Here is a 23,860-nt window from a genome sequence, read left to right on the forward strand (position 1 = left end):
CCGCAAAGCGGGCGCGCAACGGGCCAGCCGCGCTGCCAGTGCCGGGCTTAGCACGACGTCTGCAGGCAGTAAGTATTACTGTACTGCTGGCTGGTGATTATTATTGGCGGCCAAGCTGCAGATCCTGACTACACAGCAGTTGCAGCGGTGGCAATAGTCCCGTATATTGCTCTGGAAAAAGATTCGTATAGCGGTGATGGGCGCGGCGTTGTTCCGCAAAGCGGACGCGCAACGGGCCAGTCGCGCCGCCAGTGCCGGACTTAGCACGACCTCTGCTGGCAGTAAGTATTACTGTACTGAAAGGGTGGTGGTTTTTATTGGCGGTCAAGCTGCAGATCCTGACTACACAGCAGTTGCAGCGGTGGGAATAGTCCCGAATATTGCTCTGAAAAAGATTCGTATAGCAGTGATGGGTGCGGCGTTGTTCCGCAAAGCGAGCGCGCAACGAGCCAGCCACGCCGCCAGTGCCGGACTTAGCACGACCTCTGCTGGCAGTAAGTATTACTGTACTGAAAGGGTGGTGGTTTTTATTGGCGGTCAAACTGTAGATCCTGGCTACACAGGAGTTGCAACGATGTGAACGAGAGGTGGGAATAGTCCCGTATATTGCTCTGAAAAAGATTCGTATAGCAGTGATGGGCGCGGCGTTGTTCCGCAAAGCGGGCGCGCAACGGGCCAGTCGCGCCGCCAGTGCCGGACTTAGCACGACCTCTGCTGGCAGTAAGTTGAACTATATCGCTGGTAAATATGATATAGTGGTCTAATTTATTTCTAGTGGTATATTGCAATCTGTTAGGGGTCTATTTATGTAAAAATAAAACACGTGTTTAAGTGCTTGGCCAGGCTGAACACCAGATTGAACGCAAACTAATAAACGCGCGCGGGCGCAGTATTTACACTCAAATAAGATTTTATAATTTTTGAGTAGGTACCTACTACTCACAGCGCACGCGCCGCCCCCGTGTGTGCAGCCTGACAACAAACACTACCTTTACATCAATGAAGGGATTATTCTACACACAACACAGGGCGTGGAAATGTTAATATCACAAATACCTAATTCAATTTATGTAGTGATTTAATTGTTTGGGAATCTGTGGCTTATTGTAAGCTGTATGATCAACAGATTATTGGATTACCTATCGATTGTTTTCTCACAGGCAGTGGCACGTTACCTCGCGTACGTTCGGCAGCGGCAGTAGGCGAGGGCGGCGAATTGTCCGCTCTGGCGGGACTGGCAGCGTGCGAGCCCGCTCTCAGTCGGACTAGCTTGGACTCGGGTGAGTTGGTTACAGGTTTATTGCTTTCTTCTTTCTTAATTGTGTTTTAAGGGGAAGGCCTAATCCTTCATTTGACTATGGTATATTAGAGAGAGACATAGATTGGCCGATCGTAATAATGATGAGAGTTGAAATAATTATTCTTGGTAAAAATTAAACATGTATGCAGCCAATAATGGTGTAATGTGACTGAAATAACTTTTTATTCGAAAAAATAAAAAAATACTCATTTAGAACAACAAGGATGGAGCAGTAAAAAAACTGTACATTTCTTGTTAAACCCTTAAAAATATTAAAAAATAATTTGTAAATTATGTACTAACTAAAGCCTGGTCCGTGAGCACGTAGAATCCCGTCATCGTGTCGCGACTGTGCGACGGGCGCCCGCAGTGAGTGTGCGAGCGCGACAGCAACATAATTACGCGCGAGCGATAGGGATGGGTAGCTTGGGGTCATTGGACGGGATTCTACGTGCTCACGGACCAGGCTTTAATCACATTATCTTGCCTTAACCAAATTGAGATGATATTATTATAACTGGAAAAGTAGACAGTATTTTTCATAGCAATACATCTACTTTCGGCTCACTTTTAAATATAAATAGTCACTTTACTCGACTTCTGTCCCACAGGGCGGGAACAGGAGGCGCGTTCCACTGCGTTCGAAGCGCTGATCCGTCGCGGGAACATCGTGCGCGCCACGCCGGCCCGACCGCACGTGCCAGCTATGTCCACCGCGGCAGGGATCCTCATCACAGGTACGACTCCCGGCAGGGACAGCGGTCCGATACAATACGATAGTGCCGACCCAGCCAGGACGAGGCCTGTCCCGGTCAAACCGGTATATCAGGGGGCATGATTTTCCTCCCGGCAGGGACAGGGGTCCGTGATCACAAATACTAAAGCCCGGTCTCCGAGCACGTAGAATTTTGTCCAATGACCCCAACCTACCCTTCCTTATCGCTCGCGCGTAATTGTATTGCTGTCGCGACTGTGCGACGGACGCCCCGCAGTGAATGTGCGAGCGCGACAGCAACATAATTACGCGCGAGCGATAAAGATGAGTAGCTTGGGGTCATTGGACAAAATTCTACGTGCTCGCAGACCAGACTATAGTCCCAATTGAGACTGAAGAGTTGAGAATAGCAAGTTTCAGCCTGTTTGAACGAGGAACGGGTTCGAAATTAAGTTTCACAAATACTCATAAATAATACAAGTTAAATAAAAAAATGTAAAGACACTTTCCTTTAATTAACCAATTAACTGTTAGGAAATTTCATCACTCTCAAATTGCACAATGAATATACTTTTTGTCAACTCGTCCGTTTATTTGTTTAAAACAATAAAATACAGGTTATTAGTTTTGTAGTAAAGATAGTGCTTAACATTTATTAAGAGTAAGACTAGTAATAAATTATGGTTATCTTTTCACAGGAATGCCCTCAAACCCCGACTTGACTGAAACAGCAAGACCCCGAAGTAACTCTTTAGGCAACGAAGACACTAGCAGTACACCGTTAACTATTTCTGAAAAGAGACAGGTAAAGAAACTCTTGCTCACTTCACTCTGATATTGTTTAATTTGTTTCCCATGTTTTAATATAATTATTTGTACTATTTTTAGACCATACACGTTAGTCCGGACAGTCCGTCAGATTTGAGAATCCTAACAAGGTCAGAGAGTTTCGCTGGCGATGCACAGATTATACAGAATCTACAGAGGCTATCATTCGGTGGAGGTACGTTATTGATAATGTATAAAACTCATAAAAAAGCTCATTTATTTTTGCTAGTGGGCTTTTAAAAAGCACTTTTACAGTATTAACCCTACAACTGCTTCGGGACAATAAATGGGCCAGTGCTGAGAAGAATCAGCGCAAGAAATTCAGTCACTATAATTCTACAATACGTTTAATTTGATTTCTAATATGACTATTATAATAACTTACTTTTCGTGTAAATCCTTGAAACTGTTTTAATACTACCACAGATGAATTAAATGACCGTATTTAATAGGTACTTGGATTAATCATTATCTATGATTTTATTTTTAGTGTCAAATCCAAAATCGCGGTGCACGCGAGCCCTCAGTTTCCCCGAGGAGCCCGACAAAGAGGCAGCTGCGACTGAGTCATTAGAAGCGAAGACATCACCATTGAAGTAAGGAATTTATTCTGTTAGTATTTTTTTACAGCGCTTCGATATTTAAAACACTTGTGTGATGCTAGGAAGACTCAAATGACTGTGTCCCATAAGATTTTGTAAGGCCAATAAAATGGGCGTGGACATAAGTTTTTCACTGATGACCGTTGGGGCAGAAAATTTCTCGAGTGGCGACCACGGCCCGTCGTTATGGAAATTCTTGGGGGAGACCTTTGTCCAGCCGTGAACGTTATTTCGCTGAAACGAACGAAAGTAAAGTAAAAATTGGAAAACCTCCCCCAATGCTTTCCATGCTGTCCGGTTGGTAGCGGCCTGCGTCCAGCGCCTTCCTGCTACCTTTATAATGTCGTCGGTCCACCTTGTGGGTGGACGTCCCATGCTGCGTTTTCCGGTACGCGGCCTCCACTCCAGAACCTTGCTGCCCCATCGGCCGTCAGTTCTGCGTACTATGTGCCCTGCCCATTGCCACTTTAGCTTGCTAATCTGTCGGGCTATGTCAGCCACTTTAGTTCTTTTACGGATCTCCTCATTTCTGATTCGATCTCGTAAAGAAACACCAAGCATTGAATTATTGTTTATAACCCAGATTAACATATAGGCTATAATTTATGACGATCTGTGACAAACTAAATTTCACGCGGGTGAAACCGCGGGCAAAAGCTAGTTATATATAAATAAATAAATAAATATCTTTGGACAATCTCACACAGCGCCATCTAGCCCCAAAGTAAGCAATTAATATGCTTGTGTTATGGGTGCTAGCTTAACGGATATACTACTTAAATATTTTTTTTTAAATACATACATAGTATACATAGTAACACCCAGACCAAACACAGAAATTAAAATTCATCATTTCAATTTCTGCCCGGCCGGGAATCCAACCTGGGACCTCTCGGCATAGTAGTCCGTATCGAAACCACTACACCAAACGGCCGACATTTGTTTTGCAAATAAAAATGTTAATGCTGGTGTCTGACACAAAAACAGAAATTTTCTCAACATCAACACTAATCACGCCTTCTATTACAGACTATCGCCTAGAACTCCAGTGCTATCAGACGACCCACTTGGCGCGCTCGCCGAGCCAGTTCTCGAGCCCATCCCCCCGCCCCCTTCAGAAGAACCTCAAGCCCCTCGCCACGAGTTCAGCGTCAGCCCGAAGCTGTTCCATCGCAGAAGCAACTCGTTCCAGGACGACCCGCCTGAGGACCATCAAGGGTACACAGCTTCCATTGATGTTCAATGAGGGTTTTCGCGAATGAAAGATCCGCTATCATGTCAAAAATAACCAATCATGCAGCATTTGGACCTCGCATCTACGTATTTTATACGTACGTATCTTGCGGATTTTTCATTCGCGAAAACCCTCATTGTTTATTTGTCTTTGGTCTTGCATGCTTGGTTATTGGCAGTCATATTTGGTTAATTGAGAATTTGGGATGCGATTGTGAGCGGGTAAAAGTTATTATAAAAAAGCAATTTGTTAAGTTATTATTACCGAAAAATACCTGTTTTACTTATTTATTTGTCTTGTAACTTGTGACAGACAGTCCAAGGGCCATTTTCAAAAACTGTTACTTTATATTTTTTCCATTATCACATGGAGTTTAAAGCCATTTCTGTCTGAGTAACTAAAATAGCCCGGAAAAGTCAACATTACAAAATTTTATACATTTCAGTAAAATTATCTATTCTGTTAATTAGTATGATTTAAAAAACGTTTTTAATTTGTTTTAAACTTGAATCGCCACTTCACTGCTGAACGTCATAAAGTATCACCACACTCGCTTATCTCAACGCGACATATCGATAAAATTCAAAATTGTCCCGCCCCCACCCTAGATCCCTTCCTACCCTCCCCACGATTCAGTAGCGCTAGTGCTGCCCCTTTGTGAAACAAGATAACCTCGATAGTTTCCTCCTGATAGGAAACTGCACAGAAGTGAGACGGCGCCAGGCGGGACGGTGTCTTCTAGTCTTGCAAGCTTAGGGAACACTTTGAAGATTAGTTTCGGGTGAGTATTGAATAGTTAGATATGTATCAGCAGGGAATAAAAACAATCGTATATGCGCCTAAAGCCTGGTCCGTGAGCACGTAGAATTTTGTCCAATGACCCCAAGCTACCCATCCTTATCGCTCGCGCGTAATAATTATATTGCTGTCGCGACTGTGCGACGGACGCCCGCAGTGAGTGTGCGAGCGCGACAGCAACATAATTACGCGCGAGCGATAAGGATGGGTAGCTTGGGGTCATTGGACAAAATTCCACGTGCTCACGGATCAGGCTTTACCAGTGGTGTCACTGTCAACTGACTGCTCCATACGTTGGCCCCAACGTTGGTTCCATAGCCACTCGTCCAACGTGCGGATCTAGAATAGTATTGGCACAAACGTTGGCAAGCTATTGGCTGGTCTTAATTTGTTGCCACTGTTGCCAGTAGCGCCAACTGGTTAATGCAAATGCGATCCCTATAATATGGCGCTATAGTTATAATAAAATGTTTGGAACATTTTGGGTACATACGCCACGATTTAGCATGCAATCGAAGACTAATGTTTTCATGAATCTTTTGATATTAATTACCGTGTGAATAGTAAATTTTATTAGATGTCAGGTGTGTAAAAATTTAATAACTGTGAAATCGTTGTAAATATTCAACTGCTAGTTTTCTTTTTCTAATTTAACATTGCCATGTTTGTTTATTAGCTACTTTAGCAAATTATTTTCATTTTCTTTTATTTTTTATCATTGCATCACATTCATTTCCATTGAATCTACTGAATTAACCATGGTCTAGAATCCAGAAACAAAATGGGAAATGAGTGTAGTGTACATTCATGTCATAAATAACAATACCAGTTCTATTCACGAGCATTTTAAGGTTGAATAATAAGAGTAGTTTTATAAAGTCCGGTTGACGAGCAGATATAATTTCGTCCAATGACTGGCGACTGTGCGACGACGGGCGGCCGCAGTGAGTGTGCGAGCGCGACAGCAATATAATTACCCACGAGCGGTAGTTTGGGGTCATTGAACGAATTACTATCAGCTCGGCGACCGGACTTTAGAATTGGTATTATAAGATAAATGTACGAAAAATACACAATAAAACACTAAAATTAACCTTCTATGCTCGAGAATTTCTTTTTAAAATTTCGAATTTCGTGCATTTAACTGCAGCACGGTAATACTATCTATACAGTATTCCAACTCGGTCATATTTTTGAAATAAATGTCAACAGTCCCGTGGTACGTCACGGTATGACAACATGCGATAGGGCTGCCCACCTACAGTACTGTCTACTTAGAATTTCTATCAAGTTTTGTGATTGTAATTTATTTTTATTTAGACAAACAAAATACTTTGTGAATGGAATAGGATAAAAATGCGTGTTGTTTTGTGTTAGTAGATTTAATTTAAAAAAATATACTTTAATAATTTTGAATCTACTAATCATAATGACCTGTTACTTTAATTTCAGGCGGATGAAGTCGTGGGGAAAAGCTGGTTTAATACAATATAATTATTATTTCAAATCAAACTGNATGCGAAAATTCATTTAAGTGGAGTTTGAGTGCAACTTAATTTGAGAGGTGCTTAAAAATTGAGAACTGCTCAGATATTGTTTTGAGTATGCGAAATGTAAGTTTAGGAGCTGCTTAACTATTTGAGAAGCCGTCAAATATTTAAATGGCGTTTCAGTATTCGGCCGTAAGTCAACCAAAAGTTAACGTAACTCCCCGGTCTCAGAAGCTTTTTCTACTTGCAGCGTGATACGTGATATTTGTATGAGTACAGACCTGTGTTTATCTGCACCGGCTTATATTTGGCCATTTCTGTGTAATAATGACACTAAGTAATCTTCTTCTGCCTTTATCACGTTACGTGTATATAAAAAAACTGACTGTTGCCGTACCGTATAGCGTATGCTAAACCGTTAACGTATAATTTTTTATACAGGATGACCCGAAGTCCTCGCCGCCGCCAGTCATCGTTCACATGTCGTCGTGCTCGCAATGCCACCAGTGCCTGGCGCTCTTATACGACGAGGACATTATGGCGGGCTGGGCGGCCGACGACTCCAATCTCAATACGCGTTGTACTGCGTGCGGGCGTCATACAGTGCCACTGCTGTCTGTACAGGTAAGCTGATGCTGTGACGTCATTGTCTCCCTCTCTAGCTGTTATGACGTCTCTACCTCGCTACTGTGACGTCACTATTTCGCTGTTATACGACGTAGACATTATGGCGGGCTGGGCGGCCGACGACTCCAATCTCAACACGCGTTGTACTGCGTGCGGGCGTCATACGGTGCCGCTGCTGTCTGTACAGGTAAGCTGATGCTACTGTGACGTCATTATCTCCCTCTCTAGCTGTTATCACGTCACTACCTCGCTACTGTGACGTCACTATCTCGCTGTTATACGACGAAGACATCATGGCGGGCTGGGCGGCCGACGACTCCAATCTCAATACGCGTTGTACTNTGTTCACTTTTTATTTGAGCGCACATCACATCCGTTAGCCTGTTTGTTTCTTAGACGCTATTCGCCTGCCCGCCTCTCGTTGCGCAAGGATAACATGAAAATCGGCAAGGCTATCGAGACGTACTTCAGGTGAGCATGATTCACGCTTGACACAAACTTGTTATGTACTCAAGATTACAGAAAACACGAAAATACAACCCGGTCGAGCTAACTGCGTACCTCTTTGGAATGCGACTCTCCGACTTTTACCAGTTGTACCAGTGCGTCGATGTGACGTCACGGCTGCCACGTGTGCAGTTAACTCGACCCGGTTGTTCGCGAATCAAAGTTGTAATTTCATTACAGTTAACAGTACAAAATAAGTTTGTGTTGTTTTTTTTATTTACTCTATAGCATGGTTTCATTTATCACTGTTGTTGATTAGTAATAAACTAGTCTGTGTTATTGATTTTTGCATGAAACTCTTTTATTTTAGCTTTTTAGGATTAACAATCCCCATACATTCAAACTACATAGTATTTTGACCCCAAACACTATTGATAAAAAATCTACATTGTGCTAACAGTTTTTTTGTACAGATGACAGCATATCAGACTATAGACTATATACATTTTGGCTGCAAAATCGCCTGTGTTACAAGTAAATAAATAATAAATAAATAAATATCCTTAGACATTTTACACTGCGCTTCTAGTCCCAAACTAAGCAAAGCTTGTACTATGGGTACTAGACAACGGATATAAACATACTTAAATACTTTTTTTTTTAAATACATACTTATTATACATAGAAAACACCCAGTCCAATACAAACAAATATGTTCATGCACACAAATGTTTGTATTGTGCGGGAATCGAACCCGCTACCTCCGGAATAGTAGTCCGTTTCGAACCACTACACCAAACGGCCGATAAATAAGATGCCACATGCCATCTTGACGTGCCGTCGTCTGTACACATTTTTACAGTAAAATAGCTCCTCTTACAAAAACATTAAGGCACCGCTGTTTATGTAGACAACGGAACGTCAAGCTAAACGGTTTCTTATGAAGTTGTAACAGGAGTTATTTTACTACAAAATGTGTTGTTGACTGTATAACCTACTTACCTTTTAGCCCGACAAGTATAGCTGGTAAGAAGTCAAACGAGCTTCTTCAAAGCGGCCTCAGCAGTCTCAAATCCGCCGCAACGAGTATGGCCAAAAAGTTTGATGAGATGAAAGAAGTAATATCGGCCAACTCGACGCCAGTTAAGGGCGCTATTGGCAACGCTACTAGCGCTCTGAGCAGTCTAATAGCGGAGGAGGACTCGACTGACGGCTCTTCGGAGATTAATCCTGATGGTGAGTAGACCACAAGTAACATAAATGCAAAACCCTAATAATTTGATAACAACCATGTGAAGCTCAAAAATCCACCATTTACTGGGGTTTGTTACCAAAAATGTGCTATTGATGGGTTTTATAAACGGTCTAATTAAAATTATGATGGCTTCTTATGTCAATTTTTGCTTGATGAGGACATCAATCGTCAGTTACAATCAAAAACTGTTTTAATCACTCACAGTGTCCATAATGCTAACAGGGTCCGTTTAATGCACTGTAACATCTACTTATATACTATTTTGGAAGCAATAAACGTATAAGTGACATGTAATCATTAATTTGCTGTTTGGACTATTTAACGCCGCCTCACAATAAGCCACTTATGGTTACCTCTTCAAGGTCACAAGTTGTCTTCTCCCCTTCTTGTTGCGTTTAGTGCTAATTTTACTTATTTATTTGGTACACCAACTTGGTTTATCACATGAAAAATAACCAAAGCCTTGTCTATTTCAGAGTGGGTCGGAGGTATCGGGTTCCGACGCGCGTCCAGCGACGCCGAGCTAGCGTGCTCTATGGAGAGAGGCTCGCTCGCCACGCTGCTGTCGCATCTGCCCGACAACCTCTATCCACCTAATAACGTGAGTATTCTACCACACACTATGTTGCGGCGCTTCTTCGTAGGACTTGCCAAATGTTGGTAGGGCAAAAAGATTATGAGACATGTAAAAGACTCCATAAGAGCAAAACTTTATTTTTTAACTAGTCTTAGTTTTGACTTTGACACAAAGACTCGCACTTGTTGACATGGAAACATATAACGGCCGAATACTGAAACACTACTCAAATCTGTCACTCAGCTGACGGGCTCCTAAATTTAAGTATCCTTCAATTTTAAATGGTATTCTCAAACGCTACTCAACGGATTTGAAGCCGTGATCAGCTAAGCAGCTCTCAAATGTTTACATAATGGCAACATTTACCAAAAAAAGTATGTTTTCATTTACACAAATGATAACTTTACGTCTTTTATCCATTACACGCAGCATCGTTTGGTTATGTATTGTCTTTTATGGAAATATACTCAATGAACTTAACATAGAACAGTTTATTTTTAGTTTCTATTATAAATAAATCTCGTTTTATCATATAAAAATTAATGCTTGCATTTTTATTTAATTAAAAAAATAATTTTAAATGGGCGTCATACGGTGCCGCTGCTGTCTGTACAGGTAAGCTGATGCTACTGTGACGTCATTATCTCCCTCTCTAGCTGTTATCACGTCACTACCTCGCTACTGTGACGTCACTATCTCGCTGTTATACGACGAAGACATCATGGCGGGCTGGGCGGCCGACGACTCCAATCTCAATACGCGTTGTACTGCGTGCGGGCGACATACGGTGCCGCTGCTGTCTGTACAGGTGAGCTAATGCTGTGACGTCATTGTCTCCCTCTCTAGCTGCTATGACGTAACTACCTCGCTACTGTGACGTCACTATCTCGCTGTTATACGACGAGGACATCATGGCGGGCTGGGCGGCTGACGACTCCAATCTCAATACGCGCTGTACTGCGTGCGGGCGTCATACGGTGCCGCTGCTGTCTGTACAGGTAAGCTAATGCTACTGTGACGTCATTATCTTCCTCTAGCTTCTGTGACGTCACTATCTCGCTGTTATACGACGAAGACATTATGGCGGGCTGGGCGGCCGACGACTCCAATCTCAACACGCGTTGTACTGCGTGCGGGCGTCATACGGTGCCACTGCTGTCTGTACAGGTAAGCTGATACTACTGTGACGTCACTGTCTCCCTCTCTAACTGCTATGATGTCGCTACCTCGCTGCTGTGACGTCACTATCTCGCTGTTATACGACGAAGACATTATGGCGGGCTGGGCGGCCGACGACTCCAATCTCAATACGCGTTGTACTGCGTGCGGGCGTCATACGGTGCCGCTGCTGTCTGTACAGGTAAGCTAATGCTACTGTGACGTCATTATCTTCCTCTAGCTTCTGTGACGTCACTATCTCGCTGTTATACGACGAAGACATTATGGCGGGCTGGGCGGCCGACGACTCCAATCTCAACACGCGTTGTACTGCGTGCGGGCGTCATACGGTGCCGCTGCTGTCTGTACAGGTAAGCTGATGCTACTGTGACGTCATTATCTTCCTCTAGCTTCTGTGACGTCACTATCTCGCTGTTATACGACGAAGACATTATGGCGGGCTGGGCGGCCGACGACTCCAATCTCAACACGCGTTGTACTGCGTGCGGGCGTCATACGGTGCCGCTGCTGTCTGTACAGGTAAGCTGATGCTACTGTGACGTCATTATCTTCCTCTAGCTTCTGTGACGTCACTATCTCGCTGTTATACGACGAAGACATTATGGCGGGCTGGGCGGCCGACGACTCCAATCTCAACACGCGTTGTACTGCGTGCGGGCGTCATACGGTGCCGCTGCTGTCTGTACAGGTAAGCTGATGCTACTGTGACGTCATTATCTTCCTCTAGCTTCTGTGACGTCACTATCTCGCTGTTATACGACGAAGACATTATGGCGGGCTGGGCGGCCGACGACTCCAATCTCAACACGCGTTGTACTGCGTGCGGGCGTCATACGGTGCCGCTGCTGTCTGTACAGGTAAGCTGATGCTACTGTGACGTCATTATCTTCCTCTAGCTTCTGTGACGTCACTATCTCGCTGTTATACGACGAAGACATTATGGCGGGCTGGGCGGCCGACGACTCCAATCTCAACACGCGTTGTACTGCGTGCGGGCGTCATACGGTGCCGCTGCTGTCTGTACAGGTAAGCTGATGCTGTGACGTCATTGTCTCCCTCTCTAGCTGCTATGACGTAACTACCTCGCTACTGTGACGTCACTATCTCGCTGTTATACGACGAAGACATCATGGCGGGCTGGGCGGCAGACGACTCCAATATCAATACACGTTGTACTGCGTGCGGGCGTCATACGGTGCCGCTGCTGTCTGTACAGGTAAGCTGATGCTACTGTGACGTCATTATCTCCCTCTCTAGCTGTTATTACGTCACTATCTCGCTGTTATACGACGAAGACATCATGGCGGGCTGGGCGGCCGACGACTCCAATCTCAATACGCGTTGTACTGCGTGCGGGCGTCATACGGTGCCGCTGCTGTCTGTACAGGTAAACTAATGCTGTGAGTGCTGTGACGTCACAATATGTCCGCTTCTGTGACGTTATCATCTCCCTACTGGTTGCTGTGACGTCACTATCCCCTGTCTCACTGCTGTGACCTCAATAGCTCCCCCTCTCGCTGTTGGACTGTAGATTCGAGAATTTACGCTATATCGATCTTCCTCGGCAGCTGGACTATTGTGGTGAACCCTCTTTTAAAAATCATCTATTACTTTAACTCGAGGGGATAGCGGAAATATTAGTCATTTGTGCACTAACTAAAAATATTTTCTTTACAGATCGTCCGAACAAATCAAACACAAGCAGAAATACTTAGCGTGCCTTATCTAAACCCCTTGGTGTTGCGGAAAGAGTTCGAATCAATATTAAGTATGTATATTCAGCTTTAACTCCTGCAATTTACAGTTCATAATGGCTTTTAATAATCTAATTTCCAATATTATTTCTAGGTAGAGAAGGAGATACGTGTCTAGCGGAGCCAGAGTTCGTAGAATCGCATCCGATTGTGTATTGGAATCTGGTGTGGTTCTTGGATCGTGCCAACATCGAAAACCACCTGCCTGACCTCCTATGTCCAGATTTCCAGGCCAAATATTTGAGCTTGGACGCTCTTACGGAGACTGATAAAGTTGGTAAGTGATAGAAACTGTAATGTATGATCGGATGTGGAGTGTAAACTTATCACGAGTTGAGGTGTGATTTTTTTTACTTGAATCGTATCATTTAAAAATAACACAATAGAAAGGCACCGGCCAAGTGCAAAATTAGTGTTGAACTTTTGCACGCGAGCTTTAGTATAGCGCGCAAGCTACAGTGTGACATGCGTTATACTTTTTTCTAAACCGGAGGTCTTACAGGCCCCATTGAGGATCATATCCTCCTCTTCAACCTGCCCAATTCTTTCTCAAGCTAAGCGAGGTTTTCTTTTGCGCGTGTTGTATATTACCAGTGGCCTTAATCACGTATTTTGACAAACAAGATCTCGCTGACGTTCAGAAGTCGTCCCATTGAAAAGTTCTAAATCCGTATTCACAAGGGTCATTTTTATAGAACGATTACTCGATAGGATCGCAACTCAGCGATTTGTTATCATTGACGTTTTATTTCGTCGTCCCATTGAAAAACAGTTCTAAATCCGTATTAATAAGGGACATTTCGATAGAACGATTACTCGATAGGATCGCATTCAGCGATTTGTTGTCGTTGAAGTTTTGTTACGTGAATGAGGCTACAGGGCAAAAGGTCGTCGAGGTTGGTAGTTTATTGCTGCCTGTCAACTTTAACACTAGTATAATATTTGCAGGTTGTGCAGTCCGTTGTAGCTGGGACGTGGCTCGTCTTCACGGTGAAGCGGGAGCGGCGCTGCACCGCGCGTGGCGAGCGCGCCGCGCTGACCATCAGCGCTCGCGAGCGCTGCAAGCGCTACTGCTTACCGAGCGAGACACCTCCGCTGCCAACTCGTGAGTATAGTCACTCATGCTAACGTTAGCTCCACGCGCTATAGAGCGCGACAAGCCCGTGGCCAACTCGTAAGTATTGTATCCACAGCGTGTGTTACATACATAGCGTTACATTCTGACTGTACCGCGAGACATACGCGCCACCAACTCGTAAGTATAGCTACTTGTATAACGCGCAAGCTAACAAGTAGCTCGATACAGATCGAGGCTATTCCGCGGCTGAGTGTCCCTACTCATGTGTGTAACGCGCCATCTACAGAGAGAAAAATCTCTGCCTCCATCTCGTAAGTGTCTTTGTATAGGTGGTGTAGTGCGTTGTAGCTGGGATGTAGCTCGTCTTCACGGTGAAGCGGGAGCGGCGCTGCACCGCGCGTGGCGAGCTCGCCGCGCTGACCATCAGCGCTCGCGAGCGCTGCAAGCGCTACTGCTTACTGAGCGAGACACCTCCGCTGCCAACTCGTAAGTGATTGTGTTTGTAGCGCGCGAGCTAACAAGTAGCGCGACCATTATACTAGCTTGTGTCTCTAGCGCGTGAGGTTACAGTGTGCTAACTCGGCCGCCATCTCGTAAGTATCTGTGTATAGGTTGTGCAGTGCATTGTAGCTGGGACGTGGCTCGTCTTCACGGTGAGGCGGGAGCGGCGCTGCACCGCGCGTGGCGAGCGCGCCGCGCTGACCATCAGCGCTCGCGAGCGCTGCAAGCGCTACTGCTGACTGAGCGAGACACCTCCGCTGCCAACTCGTAAGTGATTGTGTTTGTAGCGCGCGAGCTAACAAGTAGCGCACTACAGGGCGCGACCACTCGTCAGTATAGCGCGTGGGGCTACTGCGTGACCAGAGCTCGCGCGCACTATAGGTGCTGCTACTTACTAAGCGAGACACCTCCACTGCCAACTCGTTTTTGTGATTATAGCGCGCAACAGAGCGCGACCAATGTACTAGCTTGTGTCTCTAGCGCGTGGGGTTACAGCGTGATAACTCCGCGGCCATCTCGTAAGTGTCTCTGCATAGGTTGTGCAGTGCGTTGTAGCTGGGACGTAGCTCGTCTTCACGGCGAGGCGGGAGCGGCGCTGCACCGCGCGTGGCGAGCGCGTCACGCTGATCATCAGCGCTTGCGAGCGCTGCAAGCGCTACTGCTCACTGAGCGAGACACCTCCGCTGCCAACTCGTAAGTAGTTACTTATGTAGCGCGCGAGCTAACAAGTAGCGCGACCATTTTACTAGCTTGTGTCTCTAGCGCGTGGGACTACAGCGTGATAACTTAGCCGACCATCTCGTAAGTATCTATGTATAGGTTGTGCAGTGCATTGTAGCTGGGATGTGGCTCGTCTTCACGGTGAAGCGGGCGCGGCGCTGCACCGCGCGTGGCGAGCGCGCCGCGCTGACCATCAGCGCTCGCGAGCGCTGCAAGCGCTACTGCTTACCGAGCGAGACACCTCCGCTGCCAACTCGTAAGTGTTTGTTTATAGCGTGCGAGCTAACGAGTAGCGCGACCATTATACTAGCTTGTGTCAGCGCGTGGGACTACAGCGTGACAACTCCGCGGGCATCTCGTAAGTATCTGTGTATTAGGTTGTGCAGTGCGTTGTGGGACGTGGCTCGTCTGCACGGTGAAGCGGGAGCGGCGCTGCACCGCGCGTGGCGAGCGCGCCGCGCTGACCATCAGCGCTCGCGAGCGCTGCAAGCGCTACTGCTTACCGAGCGAGACACCTCCGCTGCCAACTCGTAAGTGTTTGTGTTTATAGCGCGCGAGCTAACAAGTAGCGCGACCATTATACTAGCTTGTGTCTCTAGCGAGTGGGACTACAGCGTGATAACTCCACGGCCATCTCGTAAGTATCTGTATATAGGCTTGGAGGGCACGTCGCGCTGACCATCAGCGCTCGCGAGCGCTGCAAGCGCTACTGCTTACTGAGCGAGACACCTCCGCTGCCAACTCGTAAGTGTTTATGTATATAGCGCGCGAGCTAACAAGTAGCGCGACCATTATACTAGCTTGTGTCAGCGCGTGGGACTACAGCGTGATAACTCCGCGGCCATCTCGTAAGTATCTGCATATAGGCGTGGAGGGCACGTCGCGCTGACCACCAGCGCTCGCGAGCGCTGCAAGCGCTACTGCTTACTGAGCGAGACACCTCCGCTGCCAACTCGTGAGTGTTTGTTTATAGCGCGCGAGCTAACAAGTAGCGCGACCATTATAGTAGCTTGTGTCTCTAGCGCGTGGGACTACAGCGTGATAACTCCGCGGGCATCTCGTAAGTATCTGTGTATAGGTTGTGCAGTGCGTTGTAGCTGGGACGTAGCCCGTCTGCATGGTGAGGCGGGAGCGGCGCTGCACCGCGCGTGGCGAGCGCGCCGCGCTGACCATCAGCGCTCGCGAGCGCTGCAGGCGCTACTGCTTACTGAGCGAGACACCTCCGCTGCCAACTCGTGAGTATAGTCACTCATGCTAACGTTAGCTCCGCGCGCTATAGAGCGCGACACGCCCGTAGCCAACTCGTAAGTGTTGTATCCACAGCGTGTGTTACATACATAGCGTTACATTCTGACTGTACCGCGTGACATACGCGCCACCAACTCGTAAGTATAGCTACTTGTTTAACGCGCAAGCTAACAAGTAGCTAGATACAGATGGAGGCTATTCCGCGGCTGAGTGTCCCTACTCATGTGTGTACAGAGAGAAAAAAACTGCCTCCATCTCGTAAGTATCTGTGTATAGGTTGTGCAGTGCATTATAGCTCGTCTAAATGGTGAAACGGCCACAGCGCTGCACCGCGCGTGGCGAGCGCGCCGCGCTGACCATCAGCGCTCGCGAGCGCTGCAAGCGCTACTGCTTACTGAGCGAGACACCTCCGCTGCCAACTCAGTGTTTGTTTATAGCGCGCGAGCTAACAAGTAGCGCGACCATTATACTAGCTTGTGTCAGCGCGTGGGACTACAGGCCATCTCGTAAGTATCTGTGTATAGGTCATGTAGTGCATTGTAGCTGCGATGTGGCTCGTCTTCACGGTGAAGCGGGAGCGGCGCTGCACCACGCGTGGCGAGCGCGCCGCGCTGACCATCAGCGCTCGCGAGCGCTGCAAGCGCTACTACTTACTGAGCGAGACACCTCCGCTGCCAACTCGTGAGTATAGCCACTTGTATAGCGTGCGAGCTACAGATCGAATCTATTCAGCTGCAATAAAACTGCTTCACATATAAAGCAAATAAATGATGATTCTAATTCTGATTCTGCTGAGTGTACCCATTCGTATGTGTAGCGCGCAAGCTACAGAGCGAGTCACCTCTGCCTTCAACTCCTGAGTGTTTATGTGTATAGCGCGTAACCTAACTCTGACTCTAGCGCACGAGCTACAGAGCGTGATACTTCGCCGCCAACTCGTAACTTTTCGTAACTCTAGCTGGCTACAACTCCGCTTCCTACTCATAAATGCTTAATTTTCCGATTCTAGCACGTCAGCAATCGTATCGTCAGTAGTCTCTCTAGCTAGCGCGCCAGCTCAATAAATTCCTCAATCTAGACACTCGGTAGCGTGTCAAGCCAAGTTCTAGTAACCGAACTAGCGAGCAGCACCGTGTGTTTACACAAAAGATTTGGAACCACTTTTGACCCCCTCATAACTCAAAAACTATTTCACATAAACGTGTCAAGTACTTGATACCTTAATAGCGTGTGAGCTGACACGACACGCTACAGAGCGTTATACTACTCTTTTGGACACTGAAATCGATAAGATTAATTAATTATAATTATTCTTCTCTTTGCAGTGTGATATTAGCATTACTGGACGGTCTGCTGAGCAACGACTTGACGGAGGCGCTACAGAAGCTAGCGACGTGGCGGGAGAATACATCGGGCAACAAACGCTTCCATTCTTATTACAGGTTTGAACTTAATTTCGTTATGTTCCATGTATAACGTAGTAATAACTTATTAATAAATAATGTTTATAATAACAGTATTAGTTGACAACCATACCCCTGTTGCTTCGCCTAGGAACTTTGCACTGATTAAACGTTCTGATCAACATTTGAACATAGTGCTTGCACTGACGAGACCACAGCAGTACATAAGAAACGTGACGCAGTGTAGTCTCACGATGTAAACGGCCGTTGGCGTTTATAATCAGAATCATTATTTCAGCCACAGGACGTCCACTGCTAAACATAGGCCTCCCCCAATGCTTTCCATATCGTGCGGTTGGTAGCGGCTATCTTTATAAGGTTGTCGGTCCACCTTGTAGGTGGACGTCCTACGCTGCGTTAGAATTAGAATATTTATTGCGTAAAAATACACCACATAGGTACTCACACATAATTTTCCATTCACAGAGACATCCTATTCCTCGCGATGGCAGCTCTCGGCGAGAATAACATCGACCTCATAGCTCTCCAGAAGGAATACACACGAGCACTTGAACAGTTGGGAGGAGAGGCGCGTCCTCACGACCTCCCACCGTCCCCTACGGCCGTCTGCTGTCGTCACTACTTCAAGCGGCTGAGGCTAGACTTCGAGGACTAAGCATCACCTACGGAGCGATTTTGACACTTACTGACTAGTCTTAAGATTGAAAATAATACCTACGGCCGTCTGTTGTCGTCACTACTTCAAGCGGCTGAGGCTAGACTTTGAGGACTAAACATCACCTGCGGAGCAACTTTGACACTTACGAGCTAGTCTTAAGGTTGAAAAACAGTTGGGAGGAGAAGCTCGTCCTCACGACCTCCCTCCGTCCCCTACGGCCGTCTGTTGTCGTCACTACTTCAAGCGGTTGAGGCTAGACTTTGAGGATTAAATCACCTACGGAGCAATTTTGACACTTATTGACTAGTCTTAAGATTGAAAATAATACCTACGGCCGTCTGTTGTCGTCACTACTTCAAGCGGTTGAGGCTAGCCTTGGAAGACTAATCACCTGCCGAGCAACTTTGACACTTATTGACTAGTCTTAAGGTTGAAAATAATACAGAACAGTTGGGAGGCGACTTCCCGCCCTCTCATATGGCCGTCTGTTGTCGTCACTACTTCAAGCGGCTGAGGCTAGACTTCGAGGACTAAGCATCACCTGCGGAGCAATTTTGACTCTTACTGACTAGTCTTAAGGTTGAAAAACAGTTGGGAGGAGAAGCTCGTCCTCACGACCTCCCTCCGTCCCCTACGGCCGTCTGTTGTCGTCACTACTTCAAGCGGCTGAGGCTAGACTTCGAGGACTAAGCATCATTTGCGGTGCAACTTTGACACTTACTGACTAGTCTTAAGGTTGAAAATAATACATAACAGTTGGGAAGCGACTTAGCCCGCATATGGCAGTCTACTGTCGTCACTACTTCAAGCGGCTGAGGCTAGACTTCGAGGACTAAGCATCACCTGCGGAGCAACTTTGACACTTATTGACTAGTCTTAAGGTTGAAAAACAGTTGGGAGGCGAAAATGACCTCACTACCTCCCGCCCTCCCACGGCCGTCTGTTGTCGTCACTACTTCAAGCGGCTGAGGCTAGACTTTGAGGACTAAGCATCATCTGCGAGGCAACTTTGACACTTATTGACTAGTCTTAAGGTTGAAAAGAATACGCCCAAACCCTCGAACAGTTGGGAAGCGACCTCCCGCCCTCTCCCACGGCCGTCTGTTGTCATCACTACTTCAAGCGGCTGAGGCTAGACTTCGAAGACTAAATTACACCTGCGGAGCAACTTTGACACTTACTGACTAGTCTTAAGGTTGAAAATAATACAGAACAGTCGGGAGGCGACCTCCCGCCCTCTCCTACGGCCGTCTGTTGTCGTCACTACTTCAAGCGGTTGAGGCTAGACTTCGAGGACTAATCACCTGCCGAGCAACTTTGACACTTACCGACTAGTCTTAAGGTTGAAAATAATACAGAACAGTTGGGAAGCGACCTCCCATCCTCTCCCACGGCCGTCTGTTGTCATCACTACTTCAAGCGGCTGAGGCTAGACTTCGAAGACTAAATTACACCTGCGGTAGCAATTTTGACACTTATTGACTAGTCTTAAGGTTGAAAATAACACAGAACAGTTGGGAGGCGACTTCCCACCCTCATACGGCCGTCTGCTGTCGCCTCACTACGGTTGAGGCTGGACTTCGAGAACTAAGTATCACCTGCGGAGCAATTTTGACACTTACTGACTAGTCTTAAGGTTGAAAATAATACAGAACAGTTGGGAAGCGACCTCCCATCCTCTCCCACGGCCGTCTGCTGTCGTCACTACTTCAAGCGGCTGAGGCTAGACTTCGAAAACTAAATTACACCTGCGGAGCAACTTTGACACTTACTGACTAGTCTTAAGGTTGAAAATAATACAGAACAGTCGGGAGGCGACCTCCCGCCCTCTCCTACGGCCGTCTGTTGTCGTCACTACTTCAAGCGGCTGAGGCTAGACTGAGGACTAAGCATCACCTGCGGATCAATTTTGACACTTACTGACTAGTCTTAAGGGGCCGNCCTCCCGCCCTCTCCTACGGCCGTCTGTTGTCGTCACTACTTCAAGCGGCTGAGGCTAGACTGAGGACTAAGCATCACCTGCGGATCAATTTTGACACTTACTGACTAGTCTTAAGGGGCCGTTCAAGTATTACGTAAGCACCAAGGGGGGGTGGGGGGGTCTCTGTTTTGCTTATTTTGGATGACATAGGGGGTAGGGGGGTCTAGATGATGATTACGTAATCGTTAGTTATTTACGTTTTTTCGGGGATTCCCGCAAATAAAATACATATGCGTAGGCACTCGCTTTGAGAACTGATTAGGGGACTTACCGCACATTAGGGAAATTACCGTGCGCTATTCACTTGTCTAATAATTAATTAACTCTCGTGCCGACACTGCCCATTGAAAGAGAGTCGTAGTCCGCATATTATTATACGCGAGGCCGGCCTCCCGCGCGCGTGTTTTGTTTGGATACTAAACGTATTGTAAGCATTGAAAGTTATCATTTGTGTTTATGTTGATGCATAATTGATGCAATTATGTTTGTTATGTTCTTTATTTCTGATTTAGTTCTTTATATTTTTTTGTCCCTTACTCTATGTGTATCAGTTAAACCTAAAATTTTCATGAATTTTCCTATTTTAAAAATGACAATATAAAAAACATTTATAACTAAAAATGTTTACGTAAGCCTAGGGGGAGGGGGTAAGTGCTTTGCTTACTTTTGATGACAAGGGGGGCGGGGGGGTAAAAAATGGTAAGAAATCTGCTTACGTAATACTTGAACGGCCCCTAAGGTTGAAAAGGCAATTTCATCCTCTGGCTTATAAGACAACATTCGCGCTCTATAACAGCTGGAAGAAAGGACTAGACTAAGCATCACCTGCGGTAGCGACTTTGACACTTACTGACTAGTCTTAAGGTTGAGAAAAGCAATTTCATCCTCTGGCTTATAAAACTTAACACCTACGCTTTAGAACAAGACAACGATGTATTGAACTTCTTCGGCCACATATTGATAATTCAAATTCTCTATATAGCACATCTTCGTTGTTAAATCATGACAGCGAAACTCGCTGCCAAGATTTCGTGGTAGAAGTGTGTTACCGCCATCAATAGTGAGACCTTTGGGCACTACTACACGTCTATTCTTCGGTACCAAACCCAATATTTGTTATTTCGAGCAGCGTATAGTCATTCTCTGTTTACGGAATGATGTAATGTCAATGGCAACTAACACTTGGTTTGATTGTAATTACATAGTTATTTTCTTCTAGAGAAATGTTCTTAGGAAGTCTCATTTCACTTATCAAGTGGAAATGAAGACAAAAACTCGTAAGCATTACGATTGTTCCTAATCTGCCCTGATTTGTCCCACTTCAATTTGCAAGTCAATATAAGTTCTTGAATACATTTCTCTGAAACTTTACGAACATAAAAATGTCTATAGTCTTAATAATTTTCTCTGAAAACTGTATTCTATTTGTCCATAAATAGTTATACTAAATTTAATTACCACTATTGTGATCGATTTAGTTGCCTAATATAAAGAACAACATTTGCACGAAATAAAAAATCACTTCAAGGACCTGATCCCAATTCTGTTCTCGCGGACTTAAATATGTTATTTTGAATAATATTGGATGTATAAAATCTTTTTATATAATAAAATACAATACTTAGCAATAAATCACTATTTCAATCTATATGTACTGTTATATCTAGAGAATGTAATGTATCTAATAATATCCATTTATAAATATTTATTCAATAATGTAAGACAAGCACGTTTTATATCCTAGAGTGCATACAATAATGGACGAATTACTACTTCGATGACTATAATGTTAGGTGCAATGTGATTTAAATTTCTCGAACAGTATTTAACTATTAGCTTAGAAAATGTTTGCATTTTGGAAATAAATTACCACCGTCCACGTCTATAGTCCAATGCAAAAATCAGTCGAATTTCACGCCCGTCCAACCCGGGGACATTATTTACAGTCAGCGACAAATAGATCGTGACACCTAAAGTAGCAAATAAGTCCGCAACACGTCTTTGTTACTATTGGAATAAGGTTGTGTTGTCAACTTTTTGGCCTCTTTGGGTGTCACAAACTATTCGACGCTGACTGTAACAACTGCAGTATTTATGCGTGTTTATTTTAAAATACCAGCAAGACGGTCTATCATGAGAGTTGAACATTTAAACGGCTATACTTATTTTAATTAATAAATTGCAATATCTCATGTATCAAACCACCTCTTTTGGTGTTTAATAAATTAGATTGTAAGATCAACTGTATGTGTGCAAATTTTATCTTTGATTATATTGGAGGTTGTCCTTATGGCGCAGTTACACTGTGCGGGAAATTAATTGAACAGAAGCGCTAGCACGCACCCCGAAGTATGGGCGACGATACGGCGAAACTAACTGATGTGCATGTTTACACTTTACGATTCGATCAATTTCCCACATAATGTAACGGCGCCATTATTGTAAACGTAATTCATAACCCATGGCATGGCCTAATTCTAATTAATTATGCCCCAAAAAATAGGCTTTTTAAGATCGACATTCACATTTTTGCATATCCATTAGATTAGGAATGTGGGTGCTAAACGCTATTTAGTGTGGATTGTAACGACGCGAGTGTACATATTAATGTTGTATAGAATAGGATAAGCGCCACCGATGGCAATGTTCAGAATTATATAGGTTTTGTGTGATCTTAGTACACGTTTGAATTCGTAAACGAATGTTACTTAGCGTTTATGATTGTGTTCTTCACAAAGTCACATTATTTATGTCGTGTATGTCAGTTATTTGAGTCCATTCCAATACATATTATTTATTTTGTTTTTCTACTCTAAAATCATGTTTTGTGATCAAAATTTTGCAATTTTAAATTAACCTTTTGTAAGACAAATAATAATGTGACTGCCAAAATTCAAAAGTATTTAGTAGATGTGTCAACACTATCATGTAACTATAGAATATGATAAAATCATAATCAAATAAAATCAATTTTTATTATTTATGGTTATCAACCGTTGTAAAACATTATTTTGTGTTATTTTTTAAATATTATCTAATACGTAAGGCCATCGATGGTCGTAACTGTTAGTGAGAACTGGCCTATGTTTTTTAAAATTTGTATTAGCATATTATGCATCTCTATGCATCTTTACTTGAAACGTGAAGTTACAATACTTCGTTTTTTCTTACTAATACTTTATCTGAAATAATGATGCAAACATGTTGTAAATGATGAAGATCTAGGAGAAAGCCATTGTCCTTTCCATAAGGCTTAGTATTCACTACGGAACCAATTTCCCGCTACACGTGTCGCTAAAAGTGGCATGCAAAATATTGATTAATGCGATATTTCTAGCAACGACTGTGTATGAAGAAAACGACGTAATATCTAAAGACATGAGTGTCTTTAATTAAATCTGCCCTAGTGAATACCTAGCATTAATCATTTTGTGAACAAAAGTT

General features: G+C 44.8%; 1 protein-coding gene across 1 annotated transcript in view; it reads left to right on the forward strand.

Moving 5' to 3' along the window:
- The window catches only part of Crag (DENN domain-containing protein Crag), a 46,138-nt gene extending 22,431 nt beyond the window's left edge, over positions 1-23,707 (forward strand). Inside the window, 17 exon segments of the mRNA XM_028302379.1 lie at positions 1,161-1,280; positions 1,912-2,037; positions 2,714-2,820; positions 2,904-3,018; positions 3,334-3,439; positions 4,475-4,663; positions 5,374-5,460; positions 7,991-8,065; positions 9,051-9,277; positions 9,773-9,920; positions 10,872-11,040; positions 12,730-12,820; positions 12,901-13,083; positions 14,214-14,370; positions 17,679-17,795; positions 18,243-19,316; positions 21,156-23,707. Of these exon segments, the coding sequence (XP_028158180.1) occupies positions 1,161-1,280; positions 1,912-2,037; positions 2,714-2,820; positions 2,904-3,018; positions 3,334-3,439; positions 4,475-4,663; positions 5,374-5,460; positions 7,991-8,065; positions 9,051-9,277; positions 9,773-9,920; positions 10,872-11,040; positions 12,730-12,820; positions 12,901-13,083; positions 14,214-14,370; positions 17,679-17,795; positions 18,243-18,432 (2,207 nt within the window). The 3' untranslated portion in view covers positions 18,433-19,316; positions 21,156-23,707.
- The last annotated feature ends 153 nt before the right edge of the window (positions 23,708-23,860 follow it).

Source organism: Ostrinia furnacalis, unplaced genomic scaffold (genome assembly GCF_004193835.3).
Source record: "Ostrinia furnacalis isolate ACB-3 unplaced genomic scaffold, ASM419383v2 OfSCF1110, whole genome shotgun sequence".
Lineage (NCBI taxonomy): Eukaryota > Metazoa > Arthropoda > Insecta > Lepidoptera > Crambidae > Ostrinia > Ostrinia furnacalis.